At 29.2% G+C, this 17,492-nt stretch overlaps 2 protein-coding genes and 1 long non-coding RNA gene across 3 annotated transcripts; 2 read left to right on the top strand and 1 right to left on the bottom strand.

Moving 5' to 3' along the window:
• Positions 1 to 415: 415 nt before the first annotated feature.
• LOC130666310 (protein IWS1 homolog) lies at positions 416 to 4,651 on the top strand. Its single transcript, XM_057467167.1, has 5 exons — positions 416 to 650; positions 751 to 880; positions 965 to 3,667; positions 4,170 to 4,281; positions 4,374 to 4,651. The coding sequence occupies exons 1-5, from the start codon at positions 635 to 637 to the stop codon at positions 4,494 to 4,496; spliced, it is 3,084 nt and encodes a 1,027-aa protein (XP_057323150.1). The 5' UTR covers positions 416 to 634; the 3' UTR covers positions 4,497 to 4,651.
• A 339-nt stretch (positions 4,652 to 4,990) lies between these two features.
• On the top strand, positions 4,991 to 5,667 carry LOC130666309 (uncharacterized). The gene is made up of 2 exons (XR_008989655.1): positions 4,991 to 5,044; positions 5,437 to 5,667. It is a non-coding gene; the product is annotated as an uncharacterized LOC130666309 (long non-coding RNA).
• A 3,794-nt stretch (positions 5,668 to 9,461) lies between these two features.
• LOC130666308 (uncharacterized) lies at positions 9,462 to 16,698 on the bottom strand. The gene is made up of 8 exons (XM_057467165.1): positions 16,463 to 16,698; positions 15,358 to 15,966; positions 14,934 to 15,289; positions 13,983 to 14,589; positions 12,363 to 13,012; positions 11,813 to 12,288; positions 10,706 to 10,817; positions 9,462 to 10,047 (listed from the first exon to the last, which is right to left on the bottom strand). Exons 1-8 carry the CDS (start codon positions 16,476 to 16,478, stop codon positions 9,892 to 9,894), a joined length of 2,982 nt encoding a protein of 993 aa, XP_057323148.1. The 5' UTR covers positions 16,479 to 16,698; the 3' UTR covers positions 9,462 to 9,891.
• Between the last annotated feature and the right edge of the window lie 794 nt (positions 16,699 to 17,492).

Below are 17,492 nucleotides of genomic sequence, written 5' to 3'. Positions count from 1 at the left end.
TTAGTAATACATTTTTATTACCCGCGAAGCGGGCGGGATCTGCTAGTGTTAAATAAAAATTGCATAACGATGTTCTGCTTTTTACAGTAAAAAATAATTAATAATTTGTAAAAAATTAATGATAATATTGATAAAGATTATTTTCTCATTAAATTTGTCTTAAAAATATCCTATAATTTCTCACTAGAAAAAAAAAATAATTATAATAATACTTTTTAAAAAGTTAATTTACATTTATGCGGTGAATTATAGTGTACTTTTATTGGCTAATAAAGAATAAACTATGAGCGCCAATATAATTATTTAAAAATTGAAAATGATTGGGCGACTCGTAAAAATATTTCGCTACTTTTGATCATAGATGGAGAAGCTCAGACAAAAATTTTCTGGCAAGCCTGGTTTGTCAAGTCGAGATTTTTAAACATGCCGGTGATATAGCTTTCATTTACTAATTGCTCTTGTTGTTTCTGATTCTGAATTGTATAATGTTGGAACGTGGATAAAATATATAACAAATAGTTGCTAGGGAGTTAATTGTATGGATATAATATTATTTAATAAAGAGAGATACTTAATTTTAAGTGTAAGATAATTATTTTTGTTGAGTTGGTTGATTTATTGGTGGAAAAAGGTGATGGCTGATCGTACAGGTTAGTTAGCTGTTGAGTTGTTTGTTTATTTTTAATGATGCTTGATATATGTTTTATTTTTATGCTTCTGATTGTTAATGGGTTTACTATTTTTTTGTAGATGATGAAAATGGAATGGAGGATAAGCGTAATTCGGTTGGAATTAATAGGAAAAGTAGATCGAGATCGGGATCAAGAGCTTCTGGATCTATTAGTCCAGATGTGATGAATAAAAATCCTCGCAGTCCCAGGTATAAATTAATTTCTGATTATGAGGTTAGAAATTTTTATTTTGTATCGTTTTAATATTTTAATTTATTGTATCATAATTTTAGGTCTGGAGCATCGTCTCCTAATGATCGACCAAGTTCTCCGGCGTCAGTTAGATCTCCGTCGCCGGAGAATGGCAGACGGTCGTCTCGGTCACGATCACGATCAAAGTCTATGTCAAGAAGTCCTTCGGGATCGCCGAATCGGGCTAGGTCGCAGTCACCGGCTAAATCTAGAGTCAGTAGATCAAGATCGAGATCAAGGTCGTCAGTAGATTCACGAGCTGCGTCAAAATCACCCGACGCTGAGAGAAAATCGGTGTCTAGATCAAGAAGTCGGTCTGCTGGTACTTCACCAGCACGTTCAAGAGAAGCTTCACGTTCGCGTTCACGTTCTAATTCTCCTAGAAGTGTTAAATCTGCTGGTAAATCTTCCAAGACTGGTTCTAGGTCACCTTCACCAGCGGCTAATAAAAGATCGGCGTCTCGATCAAGATCAAATAGTCCTCAAGGTAAATCTCCAACTGGTTCTCGTCATTCATCAAAGTCTAGATCACGCTCGAGATCGAAATCGAGGTCAAAATCCAGATCTAAATCACGATCCCGTTCTCCAAGGTCAAAGTCAAAATCTCCATCTAGATCACGCTCAAGATCTAAATCAAAGTCACGATCTCGATCTCCATCTCAGGATGCTAATAAAAATGGCGCTGCTTCACCACATTCTGATAGAGGCTCTCAAGATGCCGAAAAAACCGAAGAAATTAACAAGTCACGATCACCTTCACCCGCTGCAGGTGATCGAGCTGCTAGTGTAGCCAGATCCCATTCTGGATCAAGACCCGCCTCTCCAGCTACTTCTCAGAGACATTCACGCTCAAGATCACGTTCAGTTGGATCACGAGCTGCTTCACGATCAAGATCACGTACTTCCAAATCACGTTCCAGATCTCGCTCGAGAGCTAGTTCAAGGTCACGTTCAGGATCTAGAAAATCTCGCTCAAGATCACGGTCGGGATCGAGAAAATCTGTTTCACCAGCCGCTTCTAGAAAATCCAGATCTCGGTCACGTTCAGGATCTAGAAAATCTCACTCAAGGTCAAGATCAGGATCAAGAAAATCCGGGTCACCGTCAGCTACAAGAAAATCGAGATCTCGTTCAAGATCGGGATCAAGAAAATCTCACTCAAGATCACGATCAGGATCGAGGAAGTCTGGGTCACCATCAGCTACAAGAAAATCGGGATCTCGTTCAAGGTCAGGATCAAGGAAATCTCGCTCGAGGTCAAGATCGGGATCAAGAAAATCTGCATCTCCAGCTGCTTCTAGAAAATCCAGATCTCGATCAAGGTCAGGATCAAGAAAATCTCGCTCAAGATCACGATCGGGATCACGAAAGTCCGGGTCACCATCAGCTACAAGAAAATCGAGATCTCGTTCCCGATCAGGATCCAGAAAATCTCGTTCGAGATCAAGATCGGGGTCAAGAAAATCTGCTTCGCCAGCAGCTTCAAGAAAATCAAGATCACGCTCAAGATCTGGATCACGTAAATCACGTTCAGGCTCTCGTAGATCACATTCAGGTTCTAGATCTCGTTCACGATCAGGATCTAGAAAATCACGTTCAAGATCCGGTTCCAGAAGATCTCGTTCTGGCTCTCGATCACGCTCTCGTTCAAGATCACGTTCAGGCTCAAGACGCTCAGCCTCAAGATCACGATCGAGATCAAGATCTCGCTCACGTTCACGATCACGATCCGGCTCAAGAGCTAGATCTGGCTCACGATCAAAATCACGTTCACGTTCACGTTCAAAATCCGGATCAAGAAAAAGCCGCAGTCGTAGCCGTAGTAAAGATTCGACTGGTTCCCACTCAGCAAAACGTGGTCGTGTTCTATCAGACTCCGAAGCCGACGATGATGAACAAGTCCAGCGATCAAAACGCACAAAACACCAAATATCTGATTCCGAAAATGAGAACGACGACGAGGAAAAAGGAGATTCTGCAGAAAAAGATAAGAATGAAGACGAATTGGAAGAAGATGCTAATCAAGAAGAAGGAGGTCTTGTTGATCAGGATGACGGTGCCGACGATGACAGAATTCGTGAAGAAGGAGCATCAGACGATTTCATGTCAGACTTTGATCGTATGATGGCGCGTAAAAAAGAGGAACAGTCACGACGACGTAAGCGCAAAGACATTGACATTATTAATGACAATGATGACATCATAGCTCAGTTATTACAAGACATGAAATCAGCCTCAGAAGAAGACAGAAAATTAAATCAATTATCAAAACCAGCAACTAAAAAAATAGCCATGCTTCCCAAAGTGCTTTCCCAGCTGAAGAAACATGATTTGCAGCTGGCATTCCTTGAGCACAATGTACTACATATATTAACTGACTGGCTTGCACCGATGCCCGACCGTTCATTACCATCTCTACGAATTCGTGAGAGTTTACTGAAATTATTATGGGAGTTTCCTCGTATTGATCAAAGTTCACTAAAGTCATCTGGTATCGGTAAAGCTGTTATGTATTTATACAAACATCCTAGAGAAACTAAAGAAAACAAAGAACGAGCTGGTAAAATAATAAGCGAATGGGCCAGACCAATATTTAATCTTTCAGCAGATCTTAAAGCTCTCAGTAAAGAGGAACGTATGCAACGTGATATGGAACAGACACCACAAAAGAAAAGGAAGACCGACGAAAGTAGTTCATCACAAAAGTCACAGGATATCAATAAAGCGCTCAAGGGCGAGGCCAAGTAAATTTTTTTTTTAATCTTATTTATTTATGATACTGAAGTTAGCCGATGATACTGAAATTAGCTGACGTCTAATAATTTTTGGATTTTTTTTTAAAACGATAAATTAAAAAAAAAATATATATTTAAAAAAATTGCACCTGTAGTTTTTTTAATTTTCTACATGTGCATATTTTTTATTTTTTATTTTTTTTTTTAATTGAATTGTTGAAAAAGAAATTCGAAAATTGTTAATTGTCTGCTAACATCAGGATCGTGTTAGCCGACGTCTAATAATTTTTGAATTTTTTAAAAAATGACAAATTAAAAAAAAAAAAATTTCAAAAATTGCACTAATAGCTTTTTTAATTTTCTACGTGTGCATATTTTTAGTTTTTTTTTTTTTTTTTAATTGAATTGATGAAAAAAAATCCAAAAATTGTTAATTGTCTGCTAACTTCAAGATCATATTTATCTTAATGATAAAAATTTGATATTATTGTTAAATTAATATTTATTATAGACCTCTGAGACCTGGTGAACCCGGATGGATTGGCAGAGCTCGCGTACCTAAACCTTCCAATAAAGATTACGTTGTACGACCAGACTGGAAATCAGACGTCGATATTAGTCGGGTAATTATTTTTTTCACTAATATTTTATTTCATTTGTTTAAATAAATTTATCATCATAATTAATTATAAATTATTAATTAATTTTTCAACAGAGTACTAAAAAGCAAATGAACCGGTTCGAACGACACATGAAAAATTACATGGACGGTAAAAAAATGAAGGCTGCTAGACGTGCGGTTGATATTTCTATCGAAGGACGTAAAATGTCACTATAAATATAATTATTACATATTTTTATTTATATATTATAATTAGAAACTTTGTTGGAATAATATTTTATAAGAGATGTTGAAAAAAAGAAAAAAAAATTATAAATAATAATTTTTTTTAATGTCGACTGCAAAAACATGAAAATTTAATTTAATTTTATTGCTTTGTAATAAAATAAAATTTATTATTAATAAATAAATAGAATAATTAAATAAATTGTATTCGTATGTTTAATTAATAATAAATATAATCATTAAATTGAGATTTAAAAATTGCCGCTTTTTATTCAAAACACTAGTGCCATCTATACAAAATTATCAGCTTCTTCCATAACCATAATAATCTTGAATTCTAGTAAAACGTAAAACACTTAGGTGAAAATATTAATTATTAAATGTAAGTTATTAAACCATATATTTATTTATATAATTGTCAATTTATATAAATATTTATAATTAATCAATTAATTAAACAATAAACTTTTAATTTTATTTGACAGAAAACTTTAAAAGATGCGAATTACCAAGAGACATTTTGAGCTTGCAACAAAATGGTAAATATTTAAGAAATAATATATTAAATACAGATATATTTATTATAAATAAATATATATGACTTATAGACAATCAATATATATTTATATGTCATAGTAATAAATAAATAATACGCGCATAATTATTTACCACGTTCTTTAAAGTGGTTATGCAATATAGTTTCTTTCGCCCAAAGAAACGATTTAAAACGATTAGAAAAGAAAAATTTTAAATACTTTTTAATGCTTTTGAATACTTTAAATACTTATGGATCGAACTTCTTATGGACATTTAACATTGCAAATAGTTTCGAATCGTTTTTTTAATCAGGGAGAGCTCAATACTCTGTCCGTATATCTATAGATATTTATTTCATATTCGTTATCATAATATATATGACAATTAATTTCAGGATTCCATCGGCGGCGGTCTATGGAACAGGCGCTGCACTAGCAGGACTATATTTCACGGACTGGAAACTAATTCTCGAACACGTGCCATTCTATAATGGACAGTTCAAACCAAGAGAATTTTAACGTGTCAATAAAGTTATATAAATAAATTTAACAATATGTATAAATAAGAACAAGTTATTGTAAATCATAGTTGAGAAGTATTCAATTATAGTAAAGAAAAAAAAGTATTTATTAACTAAACTTTATCTATACACATTTATATTTAAGAAAATTTAAATCTCTCGTGTTGCTCTCGAAGGTTCTGATCTTCATAATAATCTTGCATGATTTCATGAGCTTTGTCTCGTCTGCGTCGTTTGATCATGGGAAATATTTTCCACCTGAGAAATTTCAAAGTAATCGTATATAAATATTGTAGTATGTCAGAACACATAAATTAATATACTACAATGATAAGACACTTAAACTAGAAATAATAACACCACAATTAACAGCAGTAAAAGAAAAGCCAAGAAAGAGATAGTTTATTGAAATATAGATGTATGCTGTTAAATTAAGACTGACTGACTCAAGTCGCGTTACTATAAAAACTAGAGAAGAAAGCATTTGTTTTCTAGATATTCAAATATTTAAGAAGATCAGTTTCACTTTCGTTATAATATTATTAGTTTTATTTAGACCCTTATTTTAAATATCAACAATTTTTCAGAGAATACTATAAGGTCAGGTAAATCAATTAATATTTATTAATCTTTCACGCGACGTTTCGCGATAATTTATTGCTTATTCAGGTGTTGTACAAAAAATGATTGCAATTGGTACATGTACAGACAATTGTAAACACAAAAGCATCATATGTACCATCATATATAATATTAAAATTATCAGAGTACAAAACTGATCTGCTACACGTCATTATATAGTATATTGTGTGACAAGGGATGAAACAAAACGATTTCAGATCAGGGTGAAGTTGGCTGACATTACCCGCAATCTGAAATCGTTTGTTATCCTGAGTTACACACTAGATTTTTCATGATTACCTGCATTGGAATTTAAAGTTTCAGTGTCAGCAGCCAGTCAGAAACAAATTAATTTAAGACCAATGGTGTCATCAACTATTAGCGTAAGCGTAAATTGTCATTTGCAATTTATAACTAAGCAGAAACTATAAATACTATTTATTATTGACACTAATTTTAATAAAACTTAATCACAAAGTCAGAACTGTCATTTACGTAAATAAAATTAATGGTCTGAAATTACTATTAAACAAATGACAAGTATCAGAGTTTAAATTGCGAAAGCCTTCAGTCAGCAGGCAGAAACATTATCTTTTTTGTTCCCAAAGGACGAAACAAGTTTGTTTCTGCCCGCTGACTGAAGGCATTCACAATTTACGCGTTTGCTAATATTCATTCGCGGCCTTAGACTGAAATTGTTTTGTTTCGACTGGATGTAGAGACACTGAAACTTCAAGTTCTGATGCTGGTATCATGAAAAATATTTTTCATAGCAGTCTATTTTTCAAAACAACTTAATAAAAAATTTTTTTTCCCATAGAAACGAAATTTATAAATAAAAATTTGAATAAACTATCGGTCGATCTTATTAACCCGTATAATGTTTGCCAATATGTTAACTATGAAAAATATTTACAATGACATGTAGCAGAGCAGTTTTTTACACTCATAATGTTAATATTATATGTAATGATATTTTTGTGTTTACAATCGTCTGTAAGGTAAAAAACCTACTCGATCGGGGAACTAGTACTGGACCACTACATGTATTTGTAAATCTATATGTAGTAAAAATTAGTAAATATAGATATACAAATACATGAGTGTTCGGGTACTAATTCTCTGATCGGGTACTGGGATTCTTACCTTACATGTACCCATTGTAATTATTGTTTGTAAAACGTCTAAAGAAGCAATAAATCATTACGAAACTTTGCGTGAAAGAATAATAAATATTAACTGATGCACCTGATCCTATAGCATCCGCTGAAAAATCATTTATAAATAAGTATAATTAAAATTATATTTAACAAAGTAAATGACTTACTTAAAAATAATAACACCAGATATTCCCATTATTATATATATTGATTTGCGTCCGAAATTATTTTTCATTCCTAACTTCAGATGCTCCCATCGAGTTAGTTGTTTCAGTTCCGGTTGTTTGGTCTCCAGTTTGCTAATGAATTCGAAATAACATCATTAGTTGTTTATTTATTTAATTATTTATTCAGCCATAAAATCTAAGCTTCTAGCGATCTTTCATAGTAAAAATATTAACAAAAAGAAAACATTATAAGTTATAAAAAATTTCAATGTTGACAATTCAACCTTAATAATTTAAATAACGTAATAATTAAGTAATTAAGCGAGATTATAGTTTCAAAATATCATTCATCACCATATAGAAAACTATTGTACTATATTTAAAAAGAAAATAAAACAAGATTTACGGAGCTCTTCAAACGTACGTTGACATGAACATGATACTGGTAACTTACTACAGACTCTAATTGCATTTACAAAAAAAGATTCATCATATTTCGTACTGTGACTACTGGAGAGTACCAGTAAATTTTACCTCTACGAGATCATGATTCAAAAACGTAAATTTTATTATGAAATAATGGAATCTGACTTTTACAAATTAAATAACAGTAGATAAATTTAGAGTAGACAATCCAGTCTCTAGGTGTCTTAAAAACTAGACTTCTGAAAATTTATTATTTATAGATTCTAAAATAATTAATGATACTGGAGTTAACTCTGTTAGCCGACGTCTAATAATTTCTGGGTTTTCTTCGAAACGATGAATTATAAAAAAAAATATCTTAAAAAATTGCATCGCAGTTTTTTTTTATTTTCTACATATGGAGACTTTGAGTTTTTTGTAACTGATTCGTTGAAAAAAAAAAAAAAATTAGAAAATTATTTATTGTCTGTTAACAAGGGTCTTAATAATCAAACTGTAATTTGGTGCTTTTAGATCCTACTCTGTTTAAAAAATCAAATAAGTTCTGATTCATGCATTTAAAATTCGATAAGAAATTTATAAAAATTTATTCTAGTAATAATTTCACGAAAAATTTATAATAATAACATAGAACTATTATTTTATAAAATTTAATAAAACTGGCAACCCTGATTAAGAAAACTGATTTAATCCATGCTGTGTATACCTAGGTATACCGTCAACTGATCCCAACAATTTTATACCACGACAAGTGATCCCTAAAAATTGATCCCATTGACAATTGATCGTCATTTGATTTTTATCAACAACTAATGTACATAATTTAACTTTTTATATTTATAACAGTGAATCTTAATTACTCATGTCATAATAATTAATTATTTTATGAAATTGTCAGTTGCCTGTGGGATCAATTATCATGTGATCAGTTGTCGGGTATCAGTTATCATGAAACCGCATGTATATATTAGTCGATTCAAATTATTTTGAATCATTTCAAATAATTCTTCTTAATCAGGGTAAGATTTAAAATAAGAATTCATCAGAACTTATATGAAAATGATATTCAAAATATAAAATAATGTTTTCATTAAAATTTATCAGAATACATTTTATAAATTTTATTAAAATCAATACAAAAATGATATTTTTATAAAAGTAAATAATCAAACGAGATGAAGTACTGATTTTATGATAACTAAAATTTATTAATCATTCATAGAAAATAAATAAATTTGTGGTAAAATATCAGTAGTCGGTTTCCTTCGAAGTTCCATTAAATAATTCAATGGGTTTGCAATAACTGGTTGAATAATAAATCCTTTCCATCAGTAAAAGAATAAATAATTATTGATTGAAAATTTTAAATTCATTCATTAATTAAATAAATTAAATAGCAACCCGGCTAGTAACCGGTTACTTTCTCTTACTTAAATAATTACAGTGGAGATTTTCATAAATTCATAGGTTATAGATTTAATGGCCAGTATTTTTGTTTTAAAATTACCTCATTTTCAGTTGTTGGTTTATTTGTTAAATTTTCCTCACGTAATCGATCTATTACTGGTTTCCAAATGTAAACTCCACTAACACAACCAAAAACAACAGCCAAAAATATTGGAATTCTAGAATTTCGTTGTCTGATCTTTAATACCATCCTTCTAGTTTTAAACCCAAGTTCATTTTGAACTCAAAACACGTGCGCGCTATCAATTTTTTATTCCAAGTTATTTAGTTTTAGATTTATTTAGTTTTATTCATGATCCGACAGATGATTGTTATAAATTTATGATTATTAACTTTAGAACAATTATTTTATTCAATTAGTTATAAATAAATATATTAAATAATTTAAATACATTAGGATTTTTTTAAAATAATTTGAATATGAAAGAGTAAAGGAAAAAAATATAAAATAGTTTTTATTTATTAAAAATTATTACAATAAATAATAATTAAACTTTTCCAGTAAATTTATAAAATTTAGTATAAGTATCATATGATGTTTTAAATATTTCTTGCATTGATGGTGGAAGTGCTCGTAGAAGTAATGAGACACCATGTTGATCACAAACACTTAAAAATATGTTTATTGACTCATCCAAAGGCTCCTGTGTTAAAAAAAGAAAACATATTATTAAATTTCAGACATAATTTTTAAATAAAATAATAAATTTTTCATGATACCAGCATCGAAACTTAAAGTTTCAGTATTTCTACAGCCAGTCGAAACAATATAATTTCAAGCCGATGCTGCAAACAACTGCTAGCGAATTTGTAATTCACAAATACCTTCATACAGCGGACAGAAATATGCGTGTTTTTTCCCTTGGGAAGAAACACAATTGTTTCTGCTCGGTGTTAGTTATATTTAATGTTCATTTGCAGCCTTATTACTCTCATTTGTTTACTTGTCACTTCAGTTTACTCATTTCATTTTTTAAGTGACAGTTTTAAGTAACCAAATAAAATTACTTAAAAATGAGTGAAAATAATATTTTTGTCAATCATAGATAGATTGAAATCATAGATTTCTCATTCTTTAACAGTTCTCCGCATCACCGGCTTGAAATTAATTTGTTTCTTTCTGGCTGCTGACACTGAATCTTCAAGTTCCGATGCAGGTAATCATGAAAAACCTAGTGTGTAACTCAGGATAAAAAACGATTTCCGACTGCGGGTGATGTCAGCCAACTTCACCCTGGTTTGAAATCATTTTGTTTTATCCCTTGTCACACAAAATACTATTAACAAGTAATAATTGATTACCTTAATGTAAGTTGGTATAACACCTTCTGAATACATTTTTATCATATCAGCAATTGTATAGGGACTTATTCTTGCAATGTCTTTTTTTAATTTAACAAATGCAACTGCCAATCTAAAAATATTTCAAATTAATAAATTATTTAAAATACGTAGCGTGAGAATACTTCGATTAGAAAATACGATTTGAAAAGATTAAAAAACGATTTAATATAAATTATTATTTCAAAATAAATAAAATTTAATTCGTTCAATAAGAACTTAAAATTTCAAGCCATATTTTATTTAATGACTTATTTATTCATTTATTTATGAAACCGTTCATTCGAAAATTATTTTTAAGTTTCTGTGGAAGTTAAAATTATGAATCGAAAAACAAATTGAAATTATGACAGATGTGTCTTAATATATCGAACGAAACCTTAAGAGAGAACAGGCTGATATGGATACTAACAAGGAAAAAAAATTACGTGTTGATTGGACCCAAGCACATAATTTTTGAGCTAGTGAACAAAGTCTCTACAGAAGTCAGTTGTTTTGATAGTTCATACGAAAAATTTTAATCCGAAGATATGAAGTATTTACACAATTATATGTGAGCAATAATACGCATTAAAAATTTATGAACTAAGAAACCACTGAGATTTAATTATAAGCAATTCAGCTAGTCATTCCATAAGAATAGTAGATGTATTCTATTTTTTGATGAGACAAAATAGTCTTGATAAAATATATATATGTAATTCTATTCATATTGTTGAATTTAATACATATTACTTTTGACCAACTTGGTGCTAAATAAAATATATATAAGGTAAGAGCACCAGTACCCAGCCCCTAACCAGTAGCCAGCCGGTCATTTACTTTAACATTGGCTCAAAATATATATGGATATAATTTAACATAAGGTGGCTGGCTACTGATTTGGGACTGGGTACTGGTGCTCTTACCCTACATTATAATTATGATCGCTAAATAAAATTATAAAATTATAAGCAATATGCATAAATTGTAAAATACAAAGAGCGTAAATAAATAAATAAATGAATCGTTTCAAATCATGTTTTCTAAACATAATAAATAATTTAACATTAAAAAAATTATACTTACTTTTGAGAATTTAAAACAAGACAAAGTAAGTCAGTACTAGATGAATTTTTTCTTGACTCATCAACGGCAAACCTTATAACTTTACGATACAAAGACAATAAAACTGGCAGCCTATCAGTAATTTTAGCTGTCCGGTGTTTAAGAAAAGCTGAACAAATTTCGACAACATGGTCATATAAATCAATTGTTTGATTTACTGAATCATTAATGAAACGATTGGTGACAAGTATAATTAAATCGATCAGCTGGTCACTTATTTCCCATCTTTTTGCACTGACAATAAATTCAGATAATTTTAAAATACCCGAATAATTATCACTCGTTATTGGCAATATACTAAAATATTTCATCAATGTTTGATAATGCTTTTGGCGGACACTATTTGAACCATATCCTTTGTCTGTTTGAGCAATACTCCCCCATATTGATAAATAATTTTTAAATAAAGTCTCATTATAATTTTTTAAGCTTTGTATCTATAAAAGCATATTATTAATTAACAAAATAATTGATTGGGACTTAATTAAATTAATAATTAATCATTACTTACCGTTTTATCTTCAAGTATATTCAATTGTTCTTCTAATATTTCCAAAGGTGTCGTATCAATTAAATTATAAATAATATCTGATACATTTTTCTTCATCATCAAACTCCAAATTAGTTTTATTATTTTATTATCTATTTTAATATTTGCCCGGTGCAAAAGAATAACTTTTATCAGCTGCAGGCCTTCATCAAATAATGGATTATTTTCAAAATTAATTTCATCAATTTTATCACCAAAAATAATTTCCAAAGTAAGTTTTATTTTTTCAAGCAGTGAGTCATCAACTTTTTTAGTCACTATTGAAACTTTGACTGCTGCTCTAAAACTTTTAACGTCATACGGGCTTTTGATACCTTCCTCAAGAGATTTGAATATTCTTTTACACAATTTTTTTTTCATTTTTTTAACGACTATTCTTTCAGCCTTAACTTTTGGTTTTATTTTGTCTAAACATTCTATTAGAATAGGCGCTGAGCAATTGACGATATTTTTATTATTTTTTATAAATGTTTCAATTTTTTCATGATGATTAACATTCCGTAATGAATGTTCAAAAATTCGTTTAATTGACTCATATTTTAATAAATCATTAACGAATAACTCAGGATCAAGATATTGTAAAATATCTATGTTACTATTTTCTGAAACATCTAAATCAAATAATTAATTTAATAAATAAATAACGAGTACAATTAATTATTCCAATATATCGCGTTACTAATTCCAAAAGGATGGGGGGGGGGGGCAAAACGGGATACTTAAGGAAATACTAAGTTTTCGGGGACTCAAATACGTTAATTCTTTTTCCTTTTAATGATATTCAAAGTAACTAGAAAAAAATTTCAGCTGCCGTTAAAAAAAAAGTTTTCATTTTTTGCAGGCGAAATGGGGAACATCCTAAACAAGGTGAAGAAAAAAAAGTTTCTGGATGTTAAATAAATTTGATTAAATTAAATTTTCTTTTAAGTAATTTACATAAAGAAAAATTACATTTTACATAATTATTGGATGCAAAGGAAAAAAAAAATTTAATAGTTTCTATCATAAAACAAAAGACATTAACATTTTTCAACTGACACTTTCGATTTTTGAAAAAGTTTAACTACTTACTTTAAATTGGTAATTTTTTGTTTGATAATCACTATTTATTATTAACTTCGAAGTAATAGATTTAAGTCAGTTTTAATTCCAAAGAAGGTATTTTTAAAAAAGCAATTATATATTGCTTAAAGTAATAAATTAAAAAATTATCAAAAGTAAATTGAATTTCAAAATTTAAAAAGTTGTAAATATTTTAAAGTTGATTATTGAAATAAATCTGAAGTACTTTGACATTGGGGGTTCTTTTATTGTAAATTGGTAAGAAAAAAATTTAATTGATTTCATACTATTCTTTTACAAAAACAAAATCTTTCGAAAACTGTAAAAAAAAAACTCAAAATAATGTTCAATTACATTTACAAAAGTGATTTTGGAATGTTAAAAAAACATTTTTAAAAAAGTTTTTTTTTATAAAATTTTGGGGGTACCCTATTTTGCCCCCCTCACCCCTATATTTTTATACATCCTTTTGGCATTAGTACCGCGACTTATTTTTAATAAAATAAATGTAAAAATTACCTGATAAAATACGTAAACATAAATCCGTTATATTGGACCAATTTTCCCCTTCTCTATTAATCGTAAAAATAATTAAAAAAATAACAGTCCTCATTTCAGCATTTAAGTAAATTAATGGTAATTTTAAAAGAATTTGTAAATTTTTAACAACACAATTAACATATTTTTCATCAATTGGCAACCATTCAGCTCCATCCAATTCTTGCTGACATTCATTTAAAATTTTTTTAATACGTTTACTTTTTAACTTTTTTTTTGTAATTATCTCAAGTAATTTTTTAGTAACTCCAGTAGCTTTACTCATTTTTTTGTTCATGTCAACAAATATATTATAAGCACATTGAATCATTAATTGTTTATTATTTTGTATAGCATAATTACTGATTGGAGTAGTTAGCAATATATTTTTAGCTGAGAAATTTGTATTAGCTATTAAAATACAAGCCAAAGTATCAATTTGTGACTCATTTAAACGTGAAATGGTAAAAGGATATTTTTCAATTAATATTTCCCAACAATCATTTAAATTTTCTAAATATTTGGTATCATTTTCAAATGTATCATTGATTTTATCGTCTTCTAGTTTACAACCTACTGCAGCTTTAATCTAAAAAAAATTATCTAGCATTAATTATTATGATAAAGTTTTGTAAAATATGAGCTCAAAAATTTGAGCAACAAAAATATTTTTTAGTAATTTAAAGTTTGAAATTTATCCGAATCAGAAAAATAATTTCTTACGTGACACCACAGATTATTTAAAGTCCTACTTATTAAAATTTAGATAAAAAAATAAATTCTAAAACTGATGCATCGACATATTCTCTTTAATTAAAAATAGAGTTGAAAATTTTTAAAAATAATTGCAATCATGAATAAGTCGCAAGTCACAAGATTGTCTCACACGACTTAGAAAATAGTAAAAATAATTAATTATAATAAATTACTTACAATATTCTTATTCATCCCACTAAAGTTCTGATTATCAAACAGTTTGTTAATTTCATCAATTGTTTGTCTAATAGATGTCATCAAATCATCAGTTAATGAGTCAGAGTATTTTTTAATAGAGGCAATCAATGCTTTCCAGTATTTAGTAACTTTTAATACAGACTCAATTATTATTTCATTACTTTTACTATCATCAAAAGCAACATCTACAAGCTGTTTTAAAATATTACCAAGTTTTATTAATCCATTAATAAATTTCTTTTGCATATTTTCAGGTGTATTGCTGTCAAGTATATGCACTCCTTCAAAAAATGCAACCAATAAATTACTTGCTGTATCGATTAAAATAGTTTTATCTAAAATTAAATAAAAATTCATTATTAAATTGATAATATATCCGATTAACTTTTAAATATCAAAGTACCTTTAAAAGAAGGCTGTGATTGTATCAATTCCATGTGATAAATAAAACTCATAAGAACACTAATTACTTGTGAATGTGTCATATTACAAATAGATAGAGTAAACTTATCAGCAAATGTACTTGGAAGAATATCAGAAGCTCTGTAATTATAATCACTTGCTAAATTATTATCTAAAGCCATCAGTATCCATGGTACTAATTTAGTTTCCCGTCTCAAACGTGAGCAAGCATCTAAAATTGCTAGCAAGAGTTCGGAGTATGATGTTTTTTCAGCGTCAGTTAATTTTTTATTTATAAAAATTTTTTTAAATATTTCGGGTAATTTATCTTCAATCATCAGTGGATTGAACCGAGCAATTCCACTTAAACAATTGTATGCCCAACGATCTAAATGATCTAGCTTTATTATTTTATCGATAACACTTTTATACTCATTATTAATCAAAAGTGTTTTTATTTCTTCTGGTAATAATGGAAATAATTCTCGGGACCAGTCGTTTGAATCATTTTTATCAAGACTTTCATTTTTTTTATTCGATTTATCATCTTGTGGCTCAAGTTTTAAACGTTTCTTTAAATTCCCATCATCTGCTATGTGATTAACAAGTGCTAGAAAAATTAATTAATTAATTTAAAAAACTTTTTTCAAATATGATAATTTTTTAAAATTATGAATGACAATAAAGTCAATGGACATCTGACAGTTTTTAAAACTTTTAAACAATAAATTAAAATGTTTATAAAATAAAAACAAAAAAATACATGTTTAGACAATTAAAAATTCAGTACATGTATTTTTTAAAATTTTATTATTTTAATTATTTAATTTTTTGATATTTAGTTAAAAAATTGTCGTATGTCTGCTACATTCACACTCATAGACATTTAACAATTTTTGGATCTTTTTTTAAACAAATCAATTATACAAAAATACTAAAAATATACACATGTAGAAAATTTAAAAAGCTACCGGTGAAATTTTATGAATTATTTTTTCTTGTAATTTATGGTTTTTAAAAAATTAAAAAAATTATTAGACATCGGGAAACTTCAGTATCGACTTTTGAATACTTAAATTATTAATAATTACTAAAATTTTAAATACCTCTTTTTACAACCATTTTTATTAAAAATAAATTCAATGAATTTTCAAACACGTGGTAGTGACTGATGATCAACTTTGTTTATAGTTGTTCCATAGAAAGTTTGAGATTTTGCCCTACTGCAATCATTCCTCCTCTACTGAAATATTTGGATTTGCGCATGCGCAGAATATCTTTTTCAGAATATTATTATAGAGGGGGAAACAACATGGTGGGAAAAAATCCCTAGCTTTTTCCGGGACGACTATACTTGATTTATAACTAACCTACAAAAATTATTTAAAATTAAAGACGTCATCGGCTGTCAATTTGGGGCCATATGAGAGATCTGAATGAAAATGTAGCCAACGCACCAAATGCCAGCAATTTTCAAAGCAAACTTGGACCATAACAAAGTATAATATGAATTGTCCACCGTGATATTCAAGTTGGCCGCAACTTGTCGACAATCTGCTGCCGTAAAAGTTGGCATTTTCATAAGTTGATGGTAACTTTCTGAGAAAGTTGTCGAAAACTTTCAGCTTTTGCAACTGTTGACTACAAGATTCTTAAAAAGTTGTCAACAGCCCATATAACCAGAGTTTCAGCGCAATCACCTAAAAAATTTCAGTTCAACTTTTGAGCGCTCTTTGACGTCAAATTTCGCATTAATTTTATATAAACTTAAAGCTGCTATTAGACGTCTATAAGACATCAAAATGAGACGCAACAAACGACATCAACAAATGACGTCAACGAGACCTCAAGTGTAGAGGGTGACACGACCGATGATCCGAGGACAATTGATCCTTGCGACGATTGATCCACTGATAAATAATTGTGTTTATTAATAAATTTGAAAAATTTGTGTGTGAGTATATTTTTTATGTTACACGCACACAAAATTAGTGAAAAAAGGGCGTAATTTTTCACATTTATATGTGTGTGAGTATATTTTATCGGCGGATCAATCGTCGCAAGGATTAATTGTCGCGGATTAATTGTCCTCGGATCAACGGTCAGGTAATCGTGTAGAGATATTTTTTACCTTTT

The sequence above is a fragment of the Microplitis mediator genome, chromosome 4 (genome assembly GCF_029852145.1).
Source record: "Microplitis mediator isolate UGA2020A chromosome 4, iyMicMedi2.1, whole genome shotgun sequence".
Taxonomy (NCBI): Eukaryota; Metazoa; Arthropoda; class Insecta; order Hymenoptera; family Braconidae; genus Microplitis; species Microplitis mediator.
The sequence above is the reverse complement of the archived record's forward strand: the minus strand, read 5'-3'. Positions and strand labels throughout refer to the sequence as shown.